At 39.5% G+C, this 25,503-nt stretch overlaps 1 protein-coding gene across 2 annotated transcripts in view; it reads left to right on the forward strand.

The window, feature by feature from the left end:
* The window catches only part of DOCK4 (dedicator of cytokinesis 4), a 259,057-nt gene that overhangs the window by 130,292 nt on the left and 103,262 nt on the right, over positions 1-25,503 (forward strand). For both annotated transcript variants that reach the window (XM_075274203.1, XM_075274204.1), the window contains exons 11-17: positions 7,289-7,421; positions 7,610-7,698; positions 12,922-13,047; positions 14,696-14,820; positions 17,215-17,377; positions 19,707-19,813; positions 20,757-20,913. In XM_075274203.1, coding sequence (XP_075130304.1) covers positions 7,289-7,421; positions 7,610-7,698; positions 12,922-13,047; positions 14,696-14,820; positions 17,215-17,377; positions 19,707-19,813; positions 20,757-20,913 — 900 coding nt within the window. The remainder of the gene's footprint in view (positions 1-7,288; positions 7,422-7,609; positions 7,699-12,921; positions 13,048-14,695; positions 14,821-17,214; positions 17,378-19,706; positions 19,814-20,756; positions 20,914-25,503) is intronic.

The raw sequence follows: 25,503 nt of genomic DNA on the forward strand, positions 1-25,503 counted from the left end.
AGAACTATGTTCTTGTCATGAGCATGTATGTTTCTTTTTTAGCAATCCATAATTTTCTTTGCCTTCACATAGCTGCCTGGTACTGGTTGCTGAAGGAAAGCTGCTCACCATAATACCCACGTTTTTAAGTATCAAGTATATAAACTTTATCAAAGCTTCATATAGAAAGTGCAATACAATGGGATGATAGCACAAAAGTCATGCATGGGGATAGGTGATCAAGTGGTTACAAAGTAGGTCAAGGCTTCCTTGCCAGGACTTGATATGTGCAATAATTGTCATAAATTGTAGGTCAGTGATTTCCATTTGGCAACAATAATGTCCAGTTTTTTTTTCAGTGATAGTCATACCCAATAATTTTACTATTAAGTACATAATCATACATTTTAGTTTTTTGACAATAATGCATAACCTTACATTTGTCTATATTAAACTTCATTTGCCGAGTCTCCACCCATGTTTCCAGCTTCCTTAGATCCCCTGTAATATTCTACTATCCTCCTCAGTGTTAATTATTTTACGGAGTTTAGTATTAACTTTAAATATGTAAATCCTGCTCTGTATACACTCTACCGGGTCATTTATAAACATATTAACCCCTACCCGCACCAGGACGAACATGTTCGTACTGGTGCACTTGACTAAGTATGGCGGCCACCCTGAAGCAGAAAGGCTCTACTAGCTGCAAGAACCTGGCAGCATTGCCTGCGATCAGAAATGACTATGATCACGGGCATTTAACCACTCAGATGTCGTGGTCAAATGAGACCATGGCACCTGAGTGGTTACTTTCACTTTCCCTATTAGAATCAGTAACTGGATGACCCACCACTGTGACCGTGGTGTGATCACGGCGCATTTTTGACAATTTACTTCACAAAAAAAACTGAATAAAAAGTAGTAAATACATCATACATTCCCCCACATGGGATCAATAAGAACTGCATATTAACCCGCAAAAAGAAAAAAAAAAAGACAATTTACAAAGCTCCATCAACTGAAATATAAAAAAATAAAAGTTACAAGTGTCAGAGTATGATGATTCAAAGAATTTTTTTTTCTTCAAAATTTAGAATTCTTGTATTAAAACTAGGGTTGAGCGATCGTGTTCGGAAAAAATTGGATTCCGATCGGCGATCGAGAAAATTTCACGATCGCGATCGGAATTCCGAACACAATCTTTTTAGGTGGGATCGAGATCGGTAGTATTTCCCACAATGCCTTCACACTGAGTATATAGGGTATACTCAGTGTGAAGGCTCCGCTGCAGTTCCATAGGAATGAATGGAAGCAGCCGGCACACAGCCTTAACCCCCTGCGCGCCGGCTGTCTCCATTCATTCTAATGGGAGACTAAAGTAGCATCTCTAGTAGCTACTTACCTCCAGAGATGGCTGCTCCGCTGCTGTTCGCCTCGCTGCCGCTACAGCTGCAGTCTTCTTCGCCTCACTGCCCCCTCCCTGCCAGGTTAGGAGAGTGTGTGTGGGTTAGGAGAGTGTGGGCGGGTACAGGGCGGGGAGATGTGACGTCTCCCCTCCCAGTACCCGCCCACACTCTCCTAACCCGCCCACACTCTCCTAACCTGGCAGGGAGGGGGCAGCGAAGGGAGAAGAAGACTGCAGCTGGAGCGGCAGCGAGGCGAAGAACAGCGGAGCAGCCATCTCTGGAGGTAAGTGGACACCAGGAGGGACTAAGTAGCCAGAGGATTAAAAAAAAAAAAATCATTTTGTGACTTTCCAGTGACGTCTCTGAGTAATCGTTCACATTTCAATTCCATTTCTCTTTCGTCTGGACCGCCATGGCAACTTCTTTCAGTTGCTGTAAAATTTACAGCACAGACATCGTTGGTTCCTCACTTTTCCTGGCACCTGCCTACATTGTGCTTACCTGCACACCCATCCTGCTGCTACTCCAATTATAAAATATGTAATATAACCCCCCATAATGAATAATGCCCACAAGTGCATCTTTAAATTAATAACTTCCCTGTGCACCCCCTTTAAAAAATGCCCCTTATTAATATTGCCCCTGGTAATTCCTAATTAAAAGGTAAAAAAAAATATTAGTGGGGTTCCTTACCCGGAACCCCCAGGATCAGCTGTTTGAATGGATCATGGTACCTGTGTAAGCACCATGACCTCTTCTCTGTTTATATAGTATCATACATTTCATAGCGGCCATGTAATGTAACTACAGCCTCGTCCTATACACATCTATGTGACAAGGCTGGAATTATATCTCACAGTCACTATAAACAGACAGCATGAGTTATACACAGGCACCATAGCCCCATCATACAGCTGATCAGTGGGGAGTCACTGATATCTTATTGATTTACTCTGAGAATAGATCATCAATAAACACGAGGTGGAAAATTCCTTAAGGCCGGGCTGCACCTGGCGTAGGTGTCGTGGTGTGACCACGCTGTAAACGCCGCAGTTCCTGCAAAGTATTCTAGTGAATTCCATCCACATAGTGCAGAAAAATATGCGCAGTGGACATGCTGCGCTTTAGAAAACTGTTGTGGTTTTGGAAATCATAGCATGTCAGTTGTACCTACAAAAATGCTGGTGGTTTCCCTATAGGTATAATGGAAGCAGAAAGTCTGCAGACCTCCTGTGAAAAGTGCTGCATGTAAAACCGTGATGTGGTACTGACACGTTTTTCCTGAAGCGTGCTACGTGGGGTCTTGGCCTTAATAAAGCCCAAGTGCCACCTTAATTAAATGAATTGCCCCCTTATATTATGCCCCTGATCCACCCTGACATAAATACTGCACCCCTAATGACCCCTTTATATAAGTGATGTCCACTAATGGCCTCTAAGGCCCGGTTCTCATCTGCGTTCAGTATTCCGTTCAGGGAGTCTGTATGGGAACCCCCCAAATGGAATATCGAATGCATTAAAAAGCAGTGAGCAATGATAGCACATGGACCCCATAGACTATAATGGGGTCCGTGTGTTTTCTGTGTGGTGTGCGCACAAATCATGCAAGCAGCATTTTTCTCTTGTGTTTTGTGGGGGTTCCAACAGTTGGGTTGTCTTGTGGATGATTAATAAATGGGTGAGATGGGAAAACACTTTGAGGTACTATTACCTCATGGATGTCTGGTGCTTAAGGACCAATGAGGTAATAGTACCTCATGGATGTAAACAATCCCCACAGCGCAGTGCGGGCGTTCTTGGAGCGGGTGTTAGTTGTATCTGACACCAAACACCCTGCTCCATCCCCCCTCCATCGGACATGAGTGCCGATTTTGGGTTTTAACCTGTTGATTGCCGTGATCAAACATGATCACGGCAAACAACGGGTTGCCCGATCTTGTGGGGGTCCCCGGCACCCCCCGCTGCGAGATCGGGGGGTGCTGGTAGCCCTACTATGTAGCCAGGGGTCTGTTTAGTGACCCCTGGCAGCCCTGAGCCCCACTTACCTCTTGTATCCTGGCCGGGATCTCCTGCATCTGAGCTGTCCCGTCCGTACGACTCACTTCCTGTTTCTAGAGTGAGACGTGCAGGCTCTTACTGCAGCCTGTGTCTCACTCTATACTAGAGGATCAGTGATGCAATCATCACTGATCTAAGTGTCCCATAGGGACACATGAAAAAGTTAAAAAAAAAAAAAAAAAAAGTGGAAAAAAAATAGTGTTTGCAAACAATTAATAAAGTTATAAAGCCCCCAAAACCCTTTTTTTCTATAGAAAATGAATTATATTTAAAAAAAACACCTAAAAATTAATAAAAACAATACATATTTGGTATTGCCACGTCCGTAACAATCTGTACAATAAAACTGAAACAATATTTAATGTACACGGTAAATGACGGGAAAAAAAACCGGAAAAAACCCGCTGGAAGTAGTGATTTTTTGCTATCTCACCTTACAGAATGTGCTATAAAAAGTGATCAAAAAGTCAAATGCACCTCACAACAGTACCAATAAAAAGCACACATTGTCCCGCAAAAAATAAGCCCCCAACCAACACTGTCAACCAGAAAATAAAAATGTTACGCCTCTGCAAAAATGGCGATGCAAAAAACATTGATTTATGTCTCCAAATGTGTTTTTATTCTGCAGAATTAGTATTGCATAAAAAAAAATAATATAAATGAGGTATCGCCGTAACCGTACCGACCTGCAGAATAAAGATAATATGTTACTTATACTGTATGCTGCATGGCGAAAAATTTAAAAGGTAAAACGCAATACCGGAATTGATTTTTCTTTTTTTTTTTTTAATCCAGCAAAAAAAAGAGTTAATGAAATGTATTCAGTAAGTTGTAGGCACCCAAAAATGGTGTCATTACAAAATACATCGCATCCCGCAAACAACAAGCCCTTAAATGGCCACGTCACCAGAAAAATAAAGAAAATATAGCATCTAGTAATGCAAGAACAAAAGCCCGCAAATATCGCCAAATTATTAGAACTCAACTGGCTGCGTCAGGAAGGGAATATATAAGCGGTGCGAGCGGATATCAGGGGACACCCCATGTTTACAGCTTATGAGTGAAAAGACACCAGAAGTGACCCCCAGAGTGACTCCCCCAATCATAGGAGCTACTGGGACATAGTAGGGAATGTGGTGTTCCCAATGTCCTCTGCACGGCTTATATATTCCCTCTTCGCCATCCACAGTGCAGTCACGTCCGGGATACTAATACTCACTACACCCCCTGATAAATTTTTTGAGGGGTGCAGTTTTCAAACTGGGGTCACTCCTTTGGGGAATCCACTTTTCCGGTACCCTACAGGCTCTACAAACATGACATGGCGTCCGGATACCAAACATCAGAATCTGTGCTCCAAAAGCCGCATCGCACTCCTTCCCTTCTGCGCCCTGCTGTGTGCCCAAGCAGCAGTTTACACCCACATATATAATTTTTAGACCCTCGGGATTGCCCACTTAATAGTTTTAGGAGTGCAGGTCTCTGACAACACAAAGTGGGTGCAATGTAGTGGACACCAAAATGGCATATTTCTTGAAAAATTAAAATTTTCATTTTGTACATTAATTTTTGGGAAGCATTTTTAGGCTCAAAATGATAATACCCCTTGATTCATTCCTTGACGGGTGTAGTTTCTAAAATGGGGTCACTTTTGAGGGGTTTCCATTGTATTGGTACTTTAGGGGCTGTGCAAATGCGACATGGCACCAGAAAACTGCCTTCAAAAGCCAAATAGCCCTCTTTCCATTCTGAGCCCCGCCATGTACCCATACAGCAGATTATGGCCACATATGGGGTATTGCCATGTTCAGGAGAAATTGTGTAACAAACTCTGGGGGGCTTTTAATTCTCTAACTACTTGCAAAAATTAAAAATATGGCGCTAAATGGACAATTTATTGGAAATAAAGTAATTCTTCATTTTCACATCTCAATGGTAAAAAAATCTGTGAAACACCTGTAGGGTCCAAGTGCTCACTAAACCCCTTGATAAATTCCTTTGGGGGGTCTAGTTTTCAAAATTGGGTCATTTGGGGGGGGGGGTTCCACTGTTCTAGCACTTCAGGGGCTCTCCAAATGCAACATGGTGCCTGAAACAGATTTTAGCTAAATTTTCCCTCCAAAATCCCAATAGCGATCCTTCCGCTCTGGACCTCACAGCGTGCCCATACATCACTTTACATCCACATATGGGGCATTTCTGTAGTTGGGACAAAATGCGTAACAATTTGTGGGGTGCATTTTCTCTTTTATCCCCTTGTGGAAATGCAAAATTTGGGGTTAAAGCAACATTTTATAACAAAAAATGTCACTTTTCCTTTTATTGGGCCAATTCTGTTACACTCCTGTAGGGTCAAAGGGCTCACTATACCCCTTGGTAAATTCCTTGAGGGGTATAGTTTCCAAAATGGGGTGACATTTTGGGGGTTTCCACTGTTTTGGCACATTGGGGGCTCTGCAAACGGGACATGGTGCCTGAAAAGTATAGTAGCAAAATCTGGCCTACAAAATCCAATTAGCGCTCCATCCGCTCTGAGAGCGACCGTGTGCCCGTACATTAGGGTACCAGCACATATTGGGTATTGTCGTGTTCGGGAGAAATTTTGTAACAAAATTTGGGGTGCAGTTTTTCCTTTAACCCCTTGTGCAGATGAAAAATTTGGGGCTACAGTGACATTTTATTATAAAAAAAAGTAATTTTTCATTTTCACATCTCAACGGTAAAAAAAATCTGTGAAACACCTGTAGGGTCCAAGGGCTCACTATACCCCTTGATAAATTCCTTGAGGGGTCTAGTTTCCAAAATGGGGTGACATTTTGGGGGTTTCCACTGTTTTGGCACCTTGGGGGCTTTGCAAACGGGACATGGTGCCTGAAAAATATTCTAGCTAAATCTGGCCTACAAAATCCAATTAGCGCTCCATACGCTCTGAGAGCGACCGTGTGCCCGTACATTAGGGTACCAGCACATATGGGGTATTATCATGTTCGGGAGAAATTGTGTAACAAAATGTGCGTGCAGTTTCTCCATTAACCCTTAGTAAATGTGTAAATTCTAGGGCTAAATAAATATATTAGTGACAGAAATTGAAAAATGTAAATTTGACCTCCATTTTGTTGTAATTGCTGTGAAATGCTGAAAGGGTTAAGAAACTTTCTAACTGCTGTTTTGGATTCTTTCAGGAGTGCAGTTTTCAGAATGGGGTGACTTATGGGGGGTTTTATTAGAGAGGCCTTTCAAGTACCCTTCAGAACTGAACTGGTCCCTTGAAAAATGTGTTTTGGAAATTTTCTTGAAAATTTGGAAAATTACTGCTTGACTTGTAAGCCTTATAATATCTGAAAAAAATGAAAGGGTGATTAAAATTTGATTGCCACATAAATCAGAGACATGGTTAATTATATTTATGAAAAAATTTGGGTAGTATGGATTTCTATTTGAAAGGCTTGCAATTTCAAAGTTTGAAAACTGCATTTTTGTCAAAATTTTCACCAAATTTCCTATTTTTTCATAATTAAAGACAAAATATATCGACTAAAATTTACTACTGACATGAAGTACAATGTGTTACGAAAAAACAATCTCAGAATCACTTGTGTAAGTTAAAGCGTCTCAAAGTTATTGCCATTTAAAGTGACACATGTCAGTTTTGAAAAAAGAGGCCTGGTCCTCAAGTCACTTTTGAGCTGTGTCTCTATAGGGTTAAAGTAATACCTTTCCAATCTCTCCATTGCAAGAGAAAATTTCTGATCTGTAGTTTTTACAACAAATGGTTAGTCTGTTTCTTTTCCTGGTTCAATGCAATGTTTTGCTCTTTCTTACAAATTCTGTTTGTCTGTAAGGTCGTATGGGAGCTGGTGAGAAGAAGAACTCTTCTAATGTGCAATATCGTCGACCTTTTGGTTGTGCCGCTCTTAGCATTGCTGACCTCTTAACAGGAGAGTCAAAAGATGACCTCATTTTAAAGGTTTATATGTAAGTTCTCTGTGTTCCTGCTTGTTTTGTGCATTGTATGATTTGTAAAGCATTGTGTGTCCAGATGCACAGAAGCATTCTATATAACCATCTCTGTATTTGATCATTTTGTTATAGAATATAAAGTCTATAATTTGAATTCAGAATATGGTGTAAAACAATAAATAATATCAATATATCTTTTTTAGGTGCAACACAGAAAGTGATTGGTATCAAATCCATGAAAACATTATCAAAAAAATGAACGCTCGATACAACCTAACAGGCTCAAATACAGGTTTGTAATCTTTACTGTACATTTGACCACAAAGGGTCAATGCAAAACCAGTAAAAGTAATTGCAGTAGTGTATTTGGAACTGATCTTCCAATAGAAAATGTTGGAAAGTCATGGATACAATGTAGTCAATAAATGCTTTATGCCGTTTGGCAGGTCAGTTAGTAAATACTTAGGAAAGAATTGCATTTCCATAGACTCATAAAGCATGCGTTTCTGCTAGTAGAATAGACAACAGTTTTTTTCTTACGTCTTGAGATTTCAGCATAATCTGCATGAGCTAATCTTCAGCCAGATGGAGATGGTCAATTTCAAGTATGCGTTATTTTTCTTCTTCTATGCTAAGATGCTAGTTATTCTTTAAAGGGGCTCTATCAGCAAAATCATGCTGTTAGAGCCCCACATATGCGTGCATAGCCTATAAAAAGGCTATTCAGGCACCGTAAAAGTTATATTAAACTACCCCCCTGTTTTAAAATAATAACCTAAAAAAGAATGTGCTCTACTTACCGAACGTGCACTCTGGGCGGGCATTCAGGGTGTGTCTTCATCTTCTTCCACGCCTCTTCTTCCTCCGATGTCCTCCGGTCCCGTCTTCCTCCAGCGCTCGCGAACGGACAGTGATAGCCGGGGCGCATGTGCAGTAGCCGTAGTAGAAGCCGCATGCTACTGCGCATGCGCCCAGGTCGTTTTTTCATATCAGTGTCCGCGAGCGAGCGCTGGAAGAAGACGGGACCGGAGGACATCGGAGGAAGAAGAGGCGGGGAAGAAGATGAAGACACACCCTGAATGCCCGCCCAGCGTGCACGATCTGTAAGTAGAGCACATTCTTTTTTAGGTTATTTTTTTAAAACGGGGGGGGGGGGGGGGATGGGGGTGGTAGTTTAATATAACATTACCGATGCCTGAATAGCCTTTTTAAAGGCTATTCACTCATATGTGGGGCTCTAGCAGCATGATTTTGCTGATAGAGCCCCTTTAACACTTTTTTTTAATAAACTTTTTCTTTACCTTTTGATATCCTGAAAAAAAAAAAGAAGTTAAAATATGTAGCAATAAATGTAACAGCAATCTTAAGTTATATTTAGGGAATGATGATGTGCTGTATCAATGTACTATATCCCTTGACCTCAGTGGTCAAATACATTCTGGTGTGCTGTTTTGGTAAGGCATTTAAGAGTCGTACTAGATGGGTTTTGTTTTTGTTTGTTTTTTTAAATTGCACTTGCTGCAACTTTTTTTATTGTATTTTTTTTCCTAGGGTAACCCATTAAGCTATAGATGTATAAGCTTTTTTAAAAAAAAAAATTAATTTTTTTTTATTTTAGATGTATAAGCTTTTGATAAGGGTAGACTGTTCTTGTGCCCTGTAAAACATAATTTGATCTGGGCTAAAAGCACTCGATTATATATATCTGTGGGTCCATGATAAAACTGCACAGACAGCATATGAGTGACATGTGTGCCATATATGTTCTCCACGGACCGATTCATAGTTGCAGTGAGTCTAGCCCGTAAAACAGACTGGAATAAGAGCTGTCGTGAGTTTTGCCCCTGGGCTCAGGGCTCCTACTGGGCATTTATATGGACCATAGGAAATAATTGATCAGTGTACTAGCTATTAAAAATATGGCTAACATTGACAAAGTCTTAAGTGTGGATGTGTTAATCGAGAAAGTATTCTTGTTTAGTAATATTTCATACCAATTACTTGGCGCTATTACAGATAAATATGTATACATACTGTACAGTGATACACCAGCACATTGCCATTCTAGCTTCTGCAGATCTTCATGATGCAGCATACCTTGTTATTTGTTAGTGACCTAGTTCTTCTGCCCAACAGATAAATGACAATTAGACTATTAGCCTAATACCCTTCCTTTGTGCTATTTGTATATATTACATAATCTAGTGCAACAGACGGACGACCATTGCGATTTCATTGGTATTCTCCCTCTTAGACTAAACTGTATGCTCTGCATTTTATGTTCTTATATACTTGTTTTATTGTTAGACTGAGCAGGTTCTAGACAGAAATAAACACTCAAGGTTATTGCTTACATGACTCTGCTGAGAGTTTGGAAAAGCTCAAGACCTGACAGTATTTATAGGTTGTCTTGAATTCTGGCTTTGTCTGTTTATCAATTGTGTTTGGCTGCCCACTGTACCATGTATATAACATCTATTTTATCTAAAAGCATGGTATAGTAAAGGCCAGTGTGGCGTATTCCACAGTCTAGCAGTGCTTTTCATTCTGTTCTTCCATGCTCTGTTTTCTTTTCCAGCACTTGATTATGTTATTGCTTTGCATATATGCGTTTGATGTTCTACAACCCAGCAAGCTACATTAAACTCCCAAAATGCAAAGGCAGAAAGCCAATAAGTTTCTGTAAATGCTAGATATCAATGTTGATTTTTTTCACTGTACAAAACTGAATAACAGAATAATACCTATGCTATACAGTAGTCAAAATGAGTATAATAAAGCAATCCTTTCCTTTTTTTCGGTCTTGTTGTCATTGGCATTGACTTTCCCTTGTTCTCCTAACAAGTAAATGACTACGTGCGTATTACTGCCCCATATCTTGTGGGAAAATCATTTTTCTAAACAGAACAATTGGGAACACACTTGATGGTTTTCCCTCTAGTTTAGTGTGAGCTGTTGTCTGTAAAAGTTGCACTGATATAATAGCAATAACTAGAAATTGTTATCACGTGTTTTCATTATTACAATGTTTGGGATACATATTTTCAATAATATTTACTCTGAATTATAACACATGGCTGAATTATAACATGTCTGTTATAACACAGGACTAAGCTGGGTACTTGGTCTGACTTGTAAATATGCATCCCATGTCTGGAAGACAGAATGGTGTTTTAGATGGAGGTCTCCTTGCCACAACACTGTAACTTCCATTTTTAACATAGATTCCTTAAATATCTTAAAAAAATAATAATAGTTGGTTAGTTTAATAAGTTTGTAACAAGTCAAAACAGTTTTTATTTATTGATATCTGTTTCCATGTCTTAACATTCCTCAGCCAGCATTCCAGGCTGATTCCAGGCTGAATAAGCTAAACATAGCTGTACAAGGTCTCCAAACATCTGAAACATGTAACAGTCACTACATTTCATATTGAGGTCCAGTGAGACTATACCAAACCTAGAGTTTTAGGACTGAGCTACCAAAGCTAGCCATATAGATTGGACAGTTGTTGGACAAATCTCCTGCTGTTAACCTGACCAGCCGACTAATGTATAATGTATATGGGGTGTCTCCGGTCACTCTCCTGCAACAGCAGATATAGCGAAGATGAGGAGCTGCTAGAGAGTTAGATTTAGGCTGCCCAATAATTTTCTTCTCATAGACAAAAAAATCTGTGACACAAGTGTCTGACAGCTGCTTTCTCCCATCCCCCATTCAGTGTACATTTGGCTGGGCCCAGCTTGTATACGTTTATGTATGGGCAAATATGAAGAGATCTTTAGCTGTCTGCTATCTTATTTGTAGCAGCACTAGAATCTTTGCAAACAACAGGTGACATTTTACCATATCGTCTCTCAAAATCTTTTCAGTAAATTTTTATGGAACCTTGTAGGTAACCCTAACCTATTCATCTGTGGGGCTGGGTTTTAGTGACAGACTTCCTTTAAGAAAGAGGCTGGGATCAGGATACAGCAGGGCCACCTCAGCCCATCAAATTGACTATAACTTGCGCCAGAAGAGATCTAGTTCTATTTAGTCCCAGTTAAGGCTAGGTTCACTCCTACACTTGCTCTACGTTCAGGAATCTCCATCCCCAAATCCGCTTTAAAAATGCAGATTTCTGCATTTGTGAGCGGAAACCCAGTGGACCCCATTAGTGTCTGTGGGGTCCCTGGGTTTCTGCGGTAACCGCTTCTTAAGTGGAGTTGGTTTCCATTCTTCAGGTCCCCAAGTGGACCTGAAGAATGAAAATTAGAATACAGGTGTTAACCTAGCGTAACTAGTATCGGATTCCAGAAATCCCTATTGGCTGAAGCTACAAGTTGCCAAAAGTCTTTGTTGCAAAAATTTGTTGTTTGATTTTTAAAAAAAAAAACCAACAAAAATCTGTAAAATCTACAACATAAAATTTTTTATCTTTTTCACGTGTGACCTCAGCTTCAAATATCTTGTCAAAGCCACAAACTCTGAAGTGAATTTCTGGCAACCTTGAACTTGCTCTGTGTCTCACACTCACTTCCTTTATGTATGAACTGATGGTTATCACATTGTCACTGCCAGCACAAGCTTCAGTTGTGGTCAATTACAGGACAGTAGTGTATCTAAGGAAAGCAGAGTCTTAATAATCTCGTCTGCTGCGGAATATATGATTTTTTGCCAAAGTTCAACTTAAAGAGTATGCTTTGGTTGGGTTACTTATTGTTCCCTATATGAAATACCACAGAACAGTAAGTGCAGTATATGGTGATCAGCAGTAAAATAAAATGTCTACAATTTTCCAGTATATTTTCTATATTCATTCCTCACAGTTTTCAAGATCTCTGCTTGCTGTCATTCATGCTTCCTACTCCCAGTGGATGAAAATTTGATAGACACAAAGGTGCACGACTCGTTACCAGGCAGATGTCTAATTATTGTGCTGTGACGCTAACGAGCTGTGCACCTGTGTGTTTATCACATGACCATGGACTGTACATCACATGACCATGGACTTTATATCACATGACCATGAACTGTATATCACATGACCATGGACTGTAAGCAGAATGAATAACAGCAAGAAGAGATCTAGAAAACTGTGAGGAATTGATACAGAAAGTATACTGGGACGTTGTATAACTTTTTAATATACAAACAAGATATGCAGAAATTTCTCTTTCAATATTGGTCTGAAATTAGACAACTCCTTTAAATCAGAAGTACAGTATTCATCTGATGTTAATTTAATGAAACAGAATTTACAATTCCCAAACGTAATAAGTAGCAAGAAGTGAAACAAAATCCATTTTCCTTTTATTTTCTCCCTTGCATATCAATAATGTAGATGTATAAGGTAGATAAAGCATTGATTGTGAGGTTTGCCTGGGATTCACAGTGCAGCACAGTCAGCCTGGTACTGACTACTTGATGTGTTATGCTAAATTTGCTGAGTTCTATAGAAAATTATGTAAATAGCCTCAGAATTTCTCCTGAATGCTTAACTTCTGAGCCCTTTTTCTCACTTTTATTCCAGGCTTGGCAGTTTCCCTTCAGCTGCTTCATGGAGACATTGAGCAAATTAGAAGAGATTACTCTTCAGTGTTTACCCGTGGGGTCTCAATAACAAGAAAGCTCGGCTTCTCAGATGTCATTATGCCTGGTAAGCTTGAGGAAAACAAAAGGTATATGTTGCAGTAGCTGCAGATACCTTAGTAATTGGGAACATTCCCGAAGCAGACGTTCTCAGCAGTGATTGCATTATGAGATGTTTCCTCAGTTACATTAATACAATACAGTCAATAAAGTAAGAAATGAGAAGTATTAGGTGTGTACATGACTGTATTGTATTCAAGTCCCATTTGTATATTCACAGTATTGTGGCTGTATGTAGAAATTGCTGTTCTGCATAATATTTCGGCCTTATGATCTTTTTAATGCTCATTCCATATAAAAATGTATAGGCATATTTTACAGATCTCTATCATCCCAGCAAGTTATAAGGGCTTGTTCACGCTGAGATTTTTTGACACAATACATTGGCAACTTTTTCCATGTCAAAAAACTCTCCATTCAGTTCCTTCTAATTTTTATGGAAGATTGAGCCACTGTGTATACAACAGATTTTTTTGAAAACCATCCTACAATAATAAGAGGTGTTCCAATCATTCTGTTTTTGCTCCAAAACAACTTTGGTTCTGAAAACTATGTAAGGCCCATGTGGCGGAAACGTGACACCAAAAACCGCAGCGTTTTACAGTCCCTGCAAATCCCATCCACACAATGCAGAAAAATATGTGGAAAAATGGAAATGCGATTTCCAAATCCGTTGCATTTTTGGAAATCACAGCATGTCAGTTATAGCTACAGGCGATTTCCCTATAGGTATAAATGAAGCAGAAAGAGTTTTCCTTTGCGGACTTTGTGAAAAGCACTGGGGGAAAAGCAGCAATGCATTTCCACCACAGTTTTTCCTGAAGCGCTTTTTCACTGTGACCCCACTAGGTCACTAAAAATAACTTAGTCATGAGAAAAACAAAGTGTATGCTATTGCTGGTAAAGATGGTTCTACAAGCTATAGGACATGTTTTTTTTCACACACCTCTTCTGCATTGTGGCCTATTTTTGTTAAATAAAGTCACATATGATATATTTATATTTTACTAATGTTATAGGACAGTTTACATAGTGGATTTTTTCTGGTGGAATCTGCTGTGAGGGTCCCTCCCACACACACACACACCTTATTAATATCACTGAGAGGCAGATGTTTTAAGAAACATCCATTGAAATCAATGAAAGTAACAAATTTTTCTTCCAACGGCTGGGAGTTTTCCGCAAATTCCTCTGCAAAGTCCACTGTGTGAAAGTGTGTTCAGACCTTCTAGGCACCAATTCTCTTTCTTTTGTTATGCCCTGATACATGATTTGTTTGTCTCATGACTGTTCTTAAGTAGTTCCCACATTATTTATTTATTTTTTTTGGCTTCACAAAATATCCTTATGTTTCTCATAACGGACATCACAATCAGGAACCAAACACAAGATATCAGCACAAACGACTCATACTGACTTTCAAGCCCAGTGATGGTGATTCTATTGTTTGGCATCTACGAGACGTATGGCTACATTGAAAATTATATTACGTTTCTTCACATAGTTTCTGATATATATATATATATATATATATATATATATATATATATATATATATAAATTTTGTTCAATAACAAATAGAACTTTACTCTTGAATTTAGTTTCCAAGTAGCCTTTATTCACTTCTTAAACACATTTCCTTTTTTTTCTTGCAGGTGAAATGAGGAACGACTTGTACATCACTATAGAAAAAGGGGAATTTGAAAAAGGGGGTAAAAGTGTTGCTAGAAATGTGCAAATTACAATGATTATTGTGAACAGTGAGGGACAGATTCTAAAGGTAAATGAGTAACTTGTATGCATTTTTTTGTAACCAAGGTTCTGTTCACATTAGCTTTGTGGCTTTTATTTATAAAGTAGCTATGACATATATTGCAAACTGAAAGGGTATGTTCACACAGAGTTTCTTGCAGGCTGATTTTGAAGCGAAACCTGCTTCAGATGTTGCCATTCTTTTTTGTCAAAGAATACCAGAAAACCAAATGGACTCCATTGACAATTGCAATATATGGCCGTGGAGTCCAAGCTTCCATACATGTATCTGGTTGCAGTGTAAAATGGAGAATACACCTTTAGGCCAGGGCCCCACATGGCAGAAAATGCCATGGAAAAAAATCACGGCATTTTACAGTCAGAGCAAAGTGAATGCGATTTGCTATAATCCCATGCTCTCTTTGTGGTAAAAACTGCGCTGCAGACATGCAGCGATTTCTGAAACTGCAGTTTTTCTCGCAGCACGTTTTTGCTGCCGGACGCCACGTGGGGCCTTAGCTTTGAAATCTGCTAGTCATGTCTTTGCAGCAATTAATATAAAAATATCTGTGAATGTCTTGGAGAGCACAGCCCTCATGTTGAGCATTGTGTTTCCAAATGGAGATGCGTTGCTTTGGCCTTCAAGCAATTGCTAGAGAATCCTGTGATGTCAGTATTGACCTGAAAAAGGTTACTTGTGCAGAGGGGGCTTGGAAGCATGCAGCAAGGATGCAATTTGCTACATGTTTGTCTATACATATTAGGGCATTCACTTGAATGGGTTTGCAAAGTGACCGCCTGTGAGTGTCTTGTGCCTCTCTGCTGTTTTGTGCCTCTACTGCTGAAACTGTTTTGTTTAAACCGGACTCAAAGTCCTGCATATCCGACTTTGTATCCGGTTAAAAAAAAAGGTTTCGCCAGAAACCCGCAAAGCAGAGACCTGGGGCAGGTGTGAACTCGCCCTTACTGGTAGTAATGATTTAAATGGATGTTACCTTTAGATCACTGTGTTAGAAATTGGTGTCACTGTAACAATCCAGACTAAAAAGTTATCTTGTTACTTAGTTCGCACAGTGAATCCCATAAAAAAAAAAAAAAAAAAAATAGATATTGTTAAAATTGCTGTTTTTGTTCATTAACTAAAAAGTGAACAAAAACTTGAATGTACCCTATCCTCAAGAGTGTTTTCATTGGGCAAAAGTTTTCAAAATAAATTATATTAGTTATCTTTCTAATTGTACTGACCTACAGAATCCTTGGTCATAGTGTTGATACCGCTCACTGAACGTCTCATGGAATTGTAGATTTACTATTTATTTTCTGATTCCCCTCCCATAAAAAAAACACTATTTATGAGTACCCCAAAATGATTCCATTAAAAAAAGCATACATATTGTACAGATAATGGCAAATATTGTTCTAGTGATATGGCTGTGTAAAGACAAAAATAAAAATAGTTATAACTTTTGAATTGAATTTGAATAAGCTTAAATTAGGCCAAATAGGCAGATCTGTGTAAAAGGCTTAGGCGGGTATGGAAAAAATGCTACCGAGTAAGAATGCTTTCAGAAATAGAAGTGTTAATAGTTTATTGTAGCCAATTAACAAAATGAAGTGAATGAACAAAAAAGAAATTGAAATAAAATCAATATTTGGTGTGACCCTTTACCTTCAAAACAGCCTGAGATCTTCTAGGTACACTTGCACACAGCTTTTGCAAACCTCTTAAGACTCGGTAGTACACGATAGTGACGTCCGTTAAAACCTGACATTACTATTTTTCACATCAGTTTTGCATCCATTCAGTTCTGTTTTTGAGTGTCATCAGTTTTTAACTGACAGTTTTTGGCCCGAAATGCTGATCTGTTTTTAATGGACATAAAACGGACATCAGCTAAAAACCGGTCCATTGATTTCTATTTGGTCCATGTGTTCATAAAAACTGACAGAGAGAGTGCTGGTCAGTTTTTTTTGACAGATGTGAAAAACGGACCATCAACACAATTAACACGTGAATAGACACATTGAATTCAATGTGTTGTCAAAACTGACATGTGGCAGATTTTGCAGAACATCCATCACATGTCTGTTTTTCACTGTTGTGTGCAAGAGGGTTTAGAGAACTGACCAGAGATCTTCTGTGAATGTAGGCTTGCTGAAATCCTACAGTCTCTTCATCTAATCCCTGACAAATAGGATGATGTTGAGATCAGAGCTATGTGGAGGCCATATCATCACTTCCAGGACTTTTATTCTGAGGCTACTTCTTCATGACCTTGGTTGTATATTTTGGGTCTCTTGATACAGAATAAATTTGACTAGAATGTTTCCATAAATCAAAAGTTGTTCAGAAGTTTAGGCACACTTTTTAAAGTTGCAAAGGAAGATCTTAACATGGTTTCTTTGTTTTGTTTTTTTTCAGGATTATATATCTTTTGGTTCAGGAGAACCAGCTGCTCATGAGTATCATTCATTTGTATTATATCACAACAACAGTCCTAGATGGGCTGAATTACTAAAGCTTCCAATACCTGTCGATAAATTTAGAGGAGCACATATCCGATTTGAATTCAGACATTGTTCAAGTAAGAATGATTTTCTTTTATTACACAACGTAACATTGACCTTTTACTGTACAAATGTCTTAGGGCCCGTGCACACGATGTAACGCGGTGCTGATTCTGACGCGTAAACTCGTGTCAGAGTCAGCGCTTCAAAACAGAATCCCATTGACTTCAGTGGGTTCAGTCTCACCTGCGCTACACATTGAAGTCAATAGGAGGCTTTTTAACCCATTGATTTCAATGTGTTACGCACGTTAAATGGAACCCATTGAAGTCAATGGGATTCGGTTTTGAAGCGCTGACTCGGACACGAGTTTACGTGTCAGAATCAGCACCGCGTTACATCGTGTACATGGGCTCTTAAAATGTATTGTACAGGTCCTTTAAAAGTGCTTACTCCCTTCCCTTGGACATTTTCATATTTTAGTCACATTGAATTCTAAGGAAATTAAGTGGACTCTTTGATATAGATAATTCTTTTCTTTTTTTTAAATATAATTTTGTATACCTTTTTGATAATAATAATTTTATAATTAGTTTTTGTCCTTTTTTAAAAAAATAAATAAATCTGTTCTCCTGTTAAAAGGGCCCTGGTAGGTTATATGTAAATTAGCCATTCACCAAGAGGGCACTAAAAGGTTACTGCCTTCTTGAATAATCAGAGCTAATTTACATATAACCTCCTGGGGCCTTATCTTTTGAACCAGCATGCCATTTGGCACTTTGAGACAAGTCCTCTTTAAAGAGGGCCTTTCACGTCCTCAGGCACATGCGGTTTTATATTCAGCTAGAAAGCCGACAGTGTGCTGGCTTTCCCATTATGTGCCCCCGGTGAAGAACTATCGGTGTCGGTACCATAGCTCTTTAGTGTCAGAAGTGCGTTTCTGACAGTCTGTCAGGAATGTTCTTCCTCACAGTAGCGTCTATTGCACTGTACTGTGATAAGGGGTGTTCCTCACCGCTCAGCGTCAATCTTGAGGAGTGGCTTTAGCAGAAGGGAGAAGTATAAGTGCTTCTTATATATTTTGCATTACTTTTGTAGCCATTCTTGGCTTTGACAAAAAAAAAAAAAAGCAAAATCTGCAACAAAAAAGCTGCGTTTCCACAATGTGGGCCTTAGCCTTAGGCCAAGGGCCCACATAGCGAGCCACAGTGAAAAAGCGCAGTTTTCCTTTGTGAACTTTCTTACTTTACTTATACCTATGGGGAAAACACCAGCATTTCCATAAGTATAATTGACATGCTGCAGTTTATAAAAATGCATTTGTCAGAATCCCATCCACTTGGCAGTTACTGTAAAATGCCACAGCAAAATCGTAGCGTTTACGCTACACGAGTCCCTGGCCTAAAGGAGTTTTCTGTGCTAAATCTATTATTTTAGAATGCAACTAGTTCTTTACTTGTCAATGCATTTTTATACCAAACTCTGCTTATTTACCCTGGTCATATGACTCCAGAATGTGATCTTGGAGCTTCAGCTGAAGTCACACCTATGAACAGAGACTCAGCATTTTGCCCCTGTTAATAGACTGAAACATCACAGGCTATGTGTGGAAGCTGGGCAGGTGGACAGGGCTGGAAGTACCTCACAGTGACTGCTAGTCTTGGTGTGGATGCTGAGCAGGGTAGACCGAATCGGAAGTGCCAGGAGGGTGTTGTAAAATGAGACAATCTGAAGAAGCTTGACAGTGTCTGGGGAGGAGTTTTATGCTCCCAGGAATATTGGGAACTATAGGCACAGGAGAGGAAATGCTGTGGGCCAAAAGTGCTCGATGTACTATCCAGAGATGCAAATATAAAATATTTTTCAGAAAATGTAAGGTATGTGGTAGATCTGATCACAGCAAAGTGTTCATGGGGACCCTTTTAATAAAATAGTTTGGTTGCTAGAAAACCCCTTTGCTTCGCACAAACCTTTATATTTAGTGTTATATAAAATGCAGGATTGTGGAGTTAATAAGGCAAAATTACTCCTCTTTTTCCACAGCCCAACTCCAACTTCTGCTCCCATTCCATCTCCTTCATTAATGGCTGACAGCCATGGTCAGTCAGGAACAGTAAAGATCCTCTAATTCATTAAAGACCTAGTGATAGAATTCCTGTGAAAGAAAATATTTATCCAGTTATGCATGTAATTAATTAATTATACAATATTATAATTGTACAATATGGTTAAAAAGTAATGGTTCTTTTTTATTTGGAACTCTAGTCAGAGCCATTATTGTTCTTCTGACTCCATCTTCACTCAGCATTGGTCCTGACTCCAGCTCCATAGCCCTGATAAGATGTTTCCTCTATGTGAAGAATATACAATCATTTTTCTCCATTTTTTTTTTTTTTTTAAATTTAGCAAAGGAGAAGGGTGAGAAAAAATTGTTTGGCTTTTCATTCATTCCATTGATGCAAGAAGATGGTCGAACATTTCCAGATGGCACCCATGAACTCATTGTACACAAGGTAGTATAACAATTCCAGTGTTTATTAAAGTCTATCTTAACAAGTCCCAAACTGTATATGTAATATGTCTAATGAGATGCAAATAAGCATCATTTCTATTAATTGTTAGTGCTTAATATTATTTCCCATGTATTTCCCACGCAATAGATGCTACTGTGAGGAAGGGCGTTCCTGACAGACTGTTAGAAACACCCTTCTGACACGGAAGAGCTAAGGTATTGGCACCGATAGCTCTTCACTGGGGGCAAAGAATGGGAAAACCGATAGTGCGCTGAATTCAGAACACTGTCGACATTCTAGCAGTGTATTACACCGCATTTGTCCCAGGAAGTGAACGGTCCTCTTAAAATGATAGGTTATCAATATCAGATCAATAGTTGTCCAACACCTGCGACCTCACGGGTCATCTGATATCTTCACGGAGTCTGAAGTGTGAAGCGGACTACTCAGTATACTGTGTAGTGGCCACTGTTACAACTCAGCTCTTATTCAAGTGTCAGACTCCCATTGTTTTTGTATTGATGATTTAGGGTTAAGCCATCAATGTGTAGTCTTAAGCAACCCTGTTAATGTTTAAGTATTCTAGTGTATTGTGGTATATTAAGTATACTGCTTTATCTAATACCAATGTGGTATCCAATTGCAGAAAAATTGCAGAAAAAACATTGCTTACTTTTCTTAAATAGATGGCTATGGATGACAGAGGGTAGAAAATATATTATTTTATTTTCATAGTCAGTATATAGCACAATATTATTAAACATATCACATTTTTGTTCCCTTCATCTGTCAAAGGCATGAGCGCTATTAAAAATACATGAAGAAATCTTTTTCTTTTTTCAGGGCTGCACATGTTTATTATGCCCTCAAGTACAGTCCTCTGTTTGCATTACTATGACAGTAGACGTAGGGAACAATTTTACTTTGTTGTTGCTTGTTGCAGTGTGAAGAAAACACCGTTTTCCAAGATTCCTGCCGCTACCTCAAACTTCCATTTTTGAAAGGAAATCTACACGGAAATAATAATCAAGCTGTTAAAAATACAAAAGAGTCTTTTTGGATAACCTCATTCCTTTGTTCAACCAAGCTAACACAAAACGGTATGGAATTAGAGAAATGTTTCATCAAATATTAACTATGCTGCCATGCTAGAGTCACCTTTATGTAGCTTTGTAGTGCCGTGATCAAGGCTTTGCTGGTTCTGCAGGAATGACAGTATAGGCTGTTTATATGCACAGCTTAGAGGTGTGTTTTCCAGTTACCTTAGAAACAATCTGAAGTGAGTGCTTATGGCAGGTACTGCAGAGCTCTTAGTAGAAGACTAGTAATATTCACATAAGAAACATTGAGATTTCCACATATTCTAAGCTTATTCTTCCAATGTTTGTATAAGGATATGAATTCTAAATATACGCTGAAATGCAACACTGTGAAATATAACTCAGATCCTCAATTAAAAACATTCTTATACTTTGGGGTACATCTATCCTACCTATGAGTTACTTAAAGGGTATTTCCATCTCCAGAATCATATTTAAATTTTTAACTTAAGGTAACTAAAATGTTTTACCCAGTTTTTGTCAGATAGAGCTGAATATGTGTCCTTAGTGTTGTCCAGGTTTCAGACCACCTCTGACATCTAGCAGCAGTGGCAGGGCTGGTGACATCAGTCGTTTTTTTCCTTCACTGTGATTTCTGGCTATTAGAGCAGTCTGTTAGTTCTTCAGTGTACTCTCAGCTGATGAGCCCTGATAAGTGCTAGAACAGTGATCTATGCCTCTCTCTTATCTCTGGATGTAAAGACAGAGATAACAGTGTGCAGTTTAGTCTCAGGAGAAAGGTGGCCTGAACTGTCCATCACATATGCTAAGCCTACCCAGCAAGCTGTCACTGAAACCAGGGAGTGGAGGAGAGACCAGAACAGGTGAAACCCTTAGATGGGGAAAACTACTTTAATTACAAGTTAAACCCTTAGATAAGAAAACCCCTTTAATTACAGGTGAGACCCTTAAGGCTGAGTTCACTCTGAGTTTTTTGGTCAGGGATTTGCCTCAAAATCAGCCTCCAAAAAAGCCTCCCAATAGAACTAGAAATAGAATGGTCCCTGATGAGCTAGGCTAGACCCCTAGCGAAACGCGTTGAGGGAAGTGTGAGGGAAAACTTATACAATAGGTGGTGGATACATCAGGGACCATATATTGTATTTATCCAGGTAGGATACGTAGCCCATGAATAGAGACTAATATGGCTAATGTAACTATACCCTAAGTGGCAACAATGTTAACATAGGCAATTGGAGCATACTTGAGATCAGTAGGGCATTGTGTGAGGTGTAGTTGAGTGGAATACGGCTTGTGAGAACGTGAGACTGTACTGTATTGAATATCCTCCGTTTCAATATAGCTCCTGTTGTCATTATCATATACGGGGGTTAATTTGTCAGTAACAGAGACTGCTCACAGAGCTTTCACCTCCAGGACCTCCCTCTGGCCTTACTCACAGCCTATGTGGAACCACTAGGGATTTGTATCTAGATTTCCTCGCACCTGATTTCATCTAGAGTTCCAGGGATATATAGGTGTACTGGGGCATACCAGATTAGCTCCTGGCACACCATCAGGGAATGAAACTGTTAATGGCTGTACCAGACAGGGACTGACTTAATAATTATTGGTTACCCTTTATCAATGAGGTCATAGTACAGTTTTTTTTTTAAAAAAAAAACATTTAAAAAACATTAAATAAATTGAGGCCATTTTTAAGAAAGATTATTAAAAGTTATATTTTATTTACTCCTACAGTGATTTATGTGAAATGTAGAGTTTTTTTTCTGTGGGGGCCCCGGCCTTTATAGGAGTTACTAGCCTCTGCCCGCGACTTCGTCTGCGGGTTGTTGGAGTGGATGATCTGCCTATATTCAGCAAATTGCTGCCGTCAATTGTTTGCCTGCTCCGGCGTTTCGGCAGGTCTTAAGCTGTCCTGCTACTGAACTTGTTCCTCACACCATGCCAGTGATTGTTCGGGCATCTCAGCATCTCGCTGGGACGCCATATAATGAGCGTGTTGTTGGTGTTGATGATCCGCCTGCTCCAGCGTTTCGGCAACTCTCAATCTGGCCTGCCGCTAAACTCGTTCCTTGCGCTGTGCCCGGGATTGTTCCGGCATCTCAGCAGCTTGCTGGGAAACCATATAATGAGCGAGTTGTTGGTGTTGATGATCCACATGCTCTGGCGTTTCGGCAACTCTCAATCTGGCCTGCCTCTAAACTCGTTCCTTGCGCTGTGCCCATGATTGTTGCGGCATCTCAGCAGCTCGCTGGGATGCCATATAATGAGCGTGTTGTTGGCGTTGATGATCCGCCTGCTCTGGCGTATCAGCAGTTCTCAAGTTGGCCTGGCACTGAAGTTGTTCTTCGCACCGTGCCTGTAAGTCTTCCGGTATCTCAGCAGCTCGCTGGAACGCCATATAATGAGCGTGTTGTTGGCGTCAATGAGCTCCCTCAGCTCCACTTGAGGAGAAATCTGAGACTTCTGGCTTCCTTCATAGGTCTCGTTGTTTGCGACAAATTAGATTCTCTTTTTCCTGGCATGTTTAAAATTGACAAACTGCCAATTTGGATTAAAGGTGATTGCCCATGTCATTGTGTCAGCAGTGCCTGGAGCAGATCAGATAATATGCAAATGCATGTACACTGTACACTGGGTTAGCTTGTGTTTACTCACTAGAGATAACAGGGACCTTGGACCTGAGATAAGGCTGCTGCAGGAGCAGTGTAATAAAGTATGTGAATATAAATTCATAACAGTCGTGAAGCCATGTCATTTACCAGGATAAAAAGTAGCCTATATTTTAATCGCGGTTACAAACTATCTATGCGCCAAATTTCATTCAAATCCGTTTTTGCGTGATTGAGGAACAAATATCCAAACACACAAACATCCAAACTTTCACATTTATAATATTAGTAGGATTTGAACAGTTATTGCCTATAACTGGCCTATGTAAATGTTGTGATCAGACCACAAAAAAACTCATTATTGGGCTGATTACATATTTTGTGCAGGATAAAAGATGTTTGACTGTTGGCAGTACATTGCTTTGTGCAAATAGGGATGTGTTGGCGACCAAAATAAAACCGTAAGTGCCGAAATGCTCACACTAACGATTGTTCTGGCACATTTAGGCCCTATAATTGCAGACTCTTACTGTACAGTGCTGGAAAGCAAATCAGTTTGGATACCAGTTATCTAATGCATTATAATAACACACTTCTTTAGGGCTGTCATTAAAGGGATTCTATCATTAGAAACCCTTTTTACAGTAAATACACGTAGGAATAGCCTTAAAAAAGGCTATTCGTCTCTTATCTTTATTATTCTGATCTGCGCCGCCATTCCTTAGAAATATCTAATTTCTTCTTTATGTAAATGAGTTTTCTCGCAGTACTGGGGGTTTTCCCAGTGCTGCTTGAAAACTCTCCAGCAACGCCTCTGCCTTCTTCTAGCGCAATCCTCTTCTCTGGGTCCAAAAGCGCCGACCTCACATGTCCGTCGGCCGTTTTCCTGTGAGCCCAACGGGAAAGGCACAACATGTGTCCTAGTCCTCCGAGTCCATTGGTTGCTGTCATATTACAGTTCCAGTACGCCACCATACCTTCTTTCCCAAACAATTTCCATTTGTCTTAAAGCATAACTAACCTAAAACCACTTTTAACTTTCTGGCAGCATTTGTGACATTAATAAATTCAATAATATATTTTATTAACAAATTACGGATTTTAAACTGAGTTCAGTGAAATTCTTCATGTCTTTATTATTTTGCTTGCTTCTCTACTGATTGCTATACCCTGCTTCTTATTCGGTATGATATATGGCTTTCTGTGTAATGAAAGGTCTAATAAATATGTAATGAGAAAATGAGGCTGGTGGAGGGTCACTTTAAACAGCAATATCTCTGGCATTATAAAAACAGATAGATCTGCAACCTTATTGTCATACAAAGTATAGGAATCTAATCTTTAATATGACACCAGAAACTAGTTACTCTGTTTTATAATACCAAAGATATAACTATTTGACCCCGCACCTTTATTTTCTCTCCATTAGACATACAATTCTGTACACCTTACACATTGAGACGCAGAATAGAGCTCTCATTTTATTTTTTCTACAGTACATAGAATTTCACATATTGTATGATCTGATAATGGTGTAGCCACTGGGAAAAAGAAGTGTGTAAAATTGATTTGTCTTGGTAGTGTCAGGTGGCTCAAGGTACTTGAGGTGAAGTCCTGGTAGTTTTATGAAAAAAAACTTTTTGTCAAGGGCAGCAGATTGTGGCTGTGCCACCTAACTAACTACTTTCACGTTGGGCCGCTCCCCAAAGGCATTAGCTAAGTAGTCCATCCAGTCTTCACCCTTTAACACCCGTAAATGGATGTGATTTTCATTGTAGGGAGAATACTATGCCTCTACCTCCCCCCCCTCCCCAGCGTGGTCCTAATATATGTGGCTGCTGATCAGGGACCAGACTGACCAGTGGCGGTGCACTGTGGCGAACTTTTGACATGGCCCTCCCCCTTCCTGACGAACACCGAAGACCTCGACAGACCTCAGAGTATAATAATTGGAGACCCGGAGGGATACAAACATAAAAAAACACTGTTACTTACCTATCTCCAGCTTCGTTGC

This window comes from Leptodactylus fuscus, chromosome 5 (assembly GCF_031893055.1).
Source record: "Leptodactylus fuscus isolate aLepFus1 chromosome 5, aLepFus1.hap2, whole genome shotgun sequence".
Lineage (NCBI taxonomy): Eukaryota > Metazoa > Chordata > Amphibia > Anura > Leptodactylidae > Leptodactylus > Leptodactylus fuscus.